The sequence below is a fragment of the Pelophylax lessonae genome (genome assembly GCF_965119305.1).
Source record: "Pelophylax lessonae genome assembly, chromosome: 13".
Lineage (NCBI taxonomy): Eukaryota > Metazoa > Chordata > Amphibia > Anura > Ranidae > Pelophylax > Pelophylax lessonae.
In genome coordinates, this window is record NC_138780.1 from 42733039 (window position 1) to 42735293 (window position 2255).

At 37.8% G+C, this 2255-nt stretch overlaps 1 protein-coding gene across 1 annotated transcript; it reads left to right on the forward strand.

Moving 5' to 3' along the window:
• Positions 1 to 501: 501 nt before the first annotated feature.
• On the forward strand, positions 502 to 1452 carry LOC309569154 (olfactory receptor 12D2-like; the record flags this gene model as incomplete). Its single annotated transcript, XM_082274915.1, has 1 exon — positions 502 to 1452. One exon carries the CDS (start codon positions 502 to 504, stop codon positions 1450 to 1452), a length of 951 nt encoding a protein of 316 aa, XP_082131041.1.
• Between the last annotated feature and the right edge of the window lie 803 nt (positions 1453 to 2255).

Below are 2255 nucleotides of genomic sequence, written 5' to 3' on the forward strand. Positions count from 1 at the left end.
AGTTCAGTTGGGGCTGGCAAGGGGAGGAGAGTCTCCGGGGGGGCATGGAACCAGCCTCTGCTCAGACACAGTTTACACCATCCATGCTGGGGGGGGAGGCCTGCGCTCTGTCCTTGACCTTATCCCGCACTCAGTAGGCCAGTAGTAGGGACTTTTTACTTCTGTTCACCTGGAATCCCTTAGATGTGTCTGTGGTAGAAGTGGGGCAGCCTTTTTTGGGGCATCAGAGCTGCCAGGGGGGCAATAGCCCCCCTGGCCCAATCCTCCCCTGACACAAAGTGGAGTGACATCATTATGCCAGAAATTGGAAGTGGACTGAGCCAGTGATCTGTGTGAAACACTGTTTTATTAACATTGCTGCTAACATATATTTAGCAATTTTCACTTACTGCATGGTTATAATGCACCAATTTTGTAAGAGCATTTTCTTCCCATGTAAGATTGTGCATTGGTAAAATTAATGAAAAAATATTTTACAGTTTGTTTTTCTGTAGTTAGGAAATGGACAAATGGAATGGAACTCTGACAACTGAATTCATTCTAATGGGAATTACCAACGTAGTGTGGCTTCAAAAGTTCCTCTTTGTATTGGTTATGTTTTTCTACTTGCTTGACATTTTTGGGAATACTGTTATCATCTCCTTGGTGATCATAGATCTTACTCTTCAGTCCCCTATGTATTTCTTGCTGGCTAATCTTTCCTTTTTGGACATTTTATTTTCCACTGTTACTGTTCCCAAAATGATGTATGGATTTTTAATGGAGAACATCATTTCAAAAAATGGGTGCATTACTCAGATGTATTTTTTCCACTTTTTGGGATGTGCAGAAGGTGTCCTCTTGGCTGCTATGGGCTATGACCGATATGTTGCCATTTGCCATCCTCTACATTATAAAGTTATCATGGGAAAGGCAACTTGTATTCAATTAGTATTCACTGCTTGGGTAACAGGCCTAACAACTTCTTTAATACATGCCGTAATGACATCACAGCTTCCATTTTGCAACAATAGAAACGTCAAACACTTTTTCTGTGATGTTAAGCCAGTCATTAAGTTGGCTTGTAAAGACATCCATATAAATGAGCTCACATTAGCCATTGTTAGTGGCTTTCTAAGTACAAGCACCTTTCTTCTAACTACACTGTCCTACATTTATATCATTGTTCATCTTTTACAGATAAGGTCCTCTAATGGAAGGGCTAAGATTTTTTCAACATGTTCTTCCCATTTGACTATTGTCATCCTGTTTTATGGGACAGCAATGTGTACCTACCTGGGACCAGCATCAGAAAATTCTATAGAAAAAGACAGAGTGGCAGCAATTCTATTCACAGTTATCACCCCAACACTTAACCCAATTATCTACACATTAAGAAACAAAGACGTTAGGAAGTCCCTAGAAAAAAATCTCATAAGATCAAACGTTGTGAGAGTAAAAATTGGGAAGTAAATAGGTTATGGATTGGTATCTCAGGTACTCAATGTAGAAGGCTTAAACCTTCAGTCCAACCAGATGTGCCAAAATGTGCCTTCTTCACGACATCCTCAGAAACAGAGAAGTGAACAGTCCAGGACGGTGCGAGCGACTCTCGAGGGACAGACCGCTAAGACATTTTATGTTAACTTAACATTTCTTCTGCTAATTACATTTTGATTAGTAGATGTGGTAATATAGGAAATTAATACATACATACATTATTAGTTTAGGTGTTCTCCGGTTTGCTGGTAACGCATTGATCTGTTTGTTCAATAAAATTTGTTCTGCTAATTAGATTTTGTTTAGTAGATGCTGGAAACTGAAAATGAATGTATACATAGATGTGTTTTTTAAAGGGTAGCTCCACTTTTGTTGAAAAAAATAGCAAATAATAAAAAAAATTTCGGAAGAAAAAAATAAAAAATAATAATAGTATAGTGTATACAATTGCTACACAAGTCATATTGTAGTTGAATGTTATTAAAAATTAAATTTCATTTTTAATGTGCAGCGCTGTAATTTTCTGTAAAATGCAATGCAATATGGTTCCCTGGAGGCATTCTGTACACAGATGAAGATGAGCTCCAGAAGGTTTTACCACCTTTCATGTCCAGGGCATTTTTTGCTATTTGGCATGGTGCTATCGTGCGGTCATGCAATACTGTACGCAAGTGAAAGTTATATATATTTTTTCACAAATAGAGCTTTAAATTGGTAGTATTTGATCACCCCTGGGTTTTTTTATTTTTTATTATGAAAAACAAAAAAAGACCCAA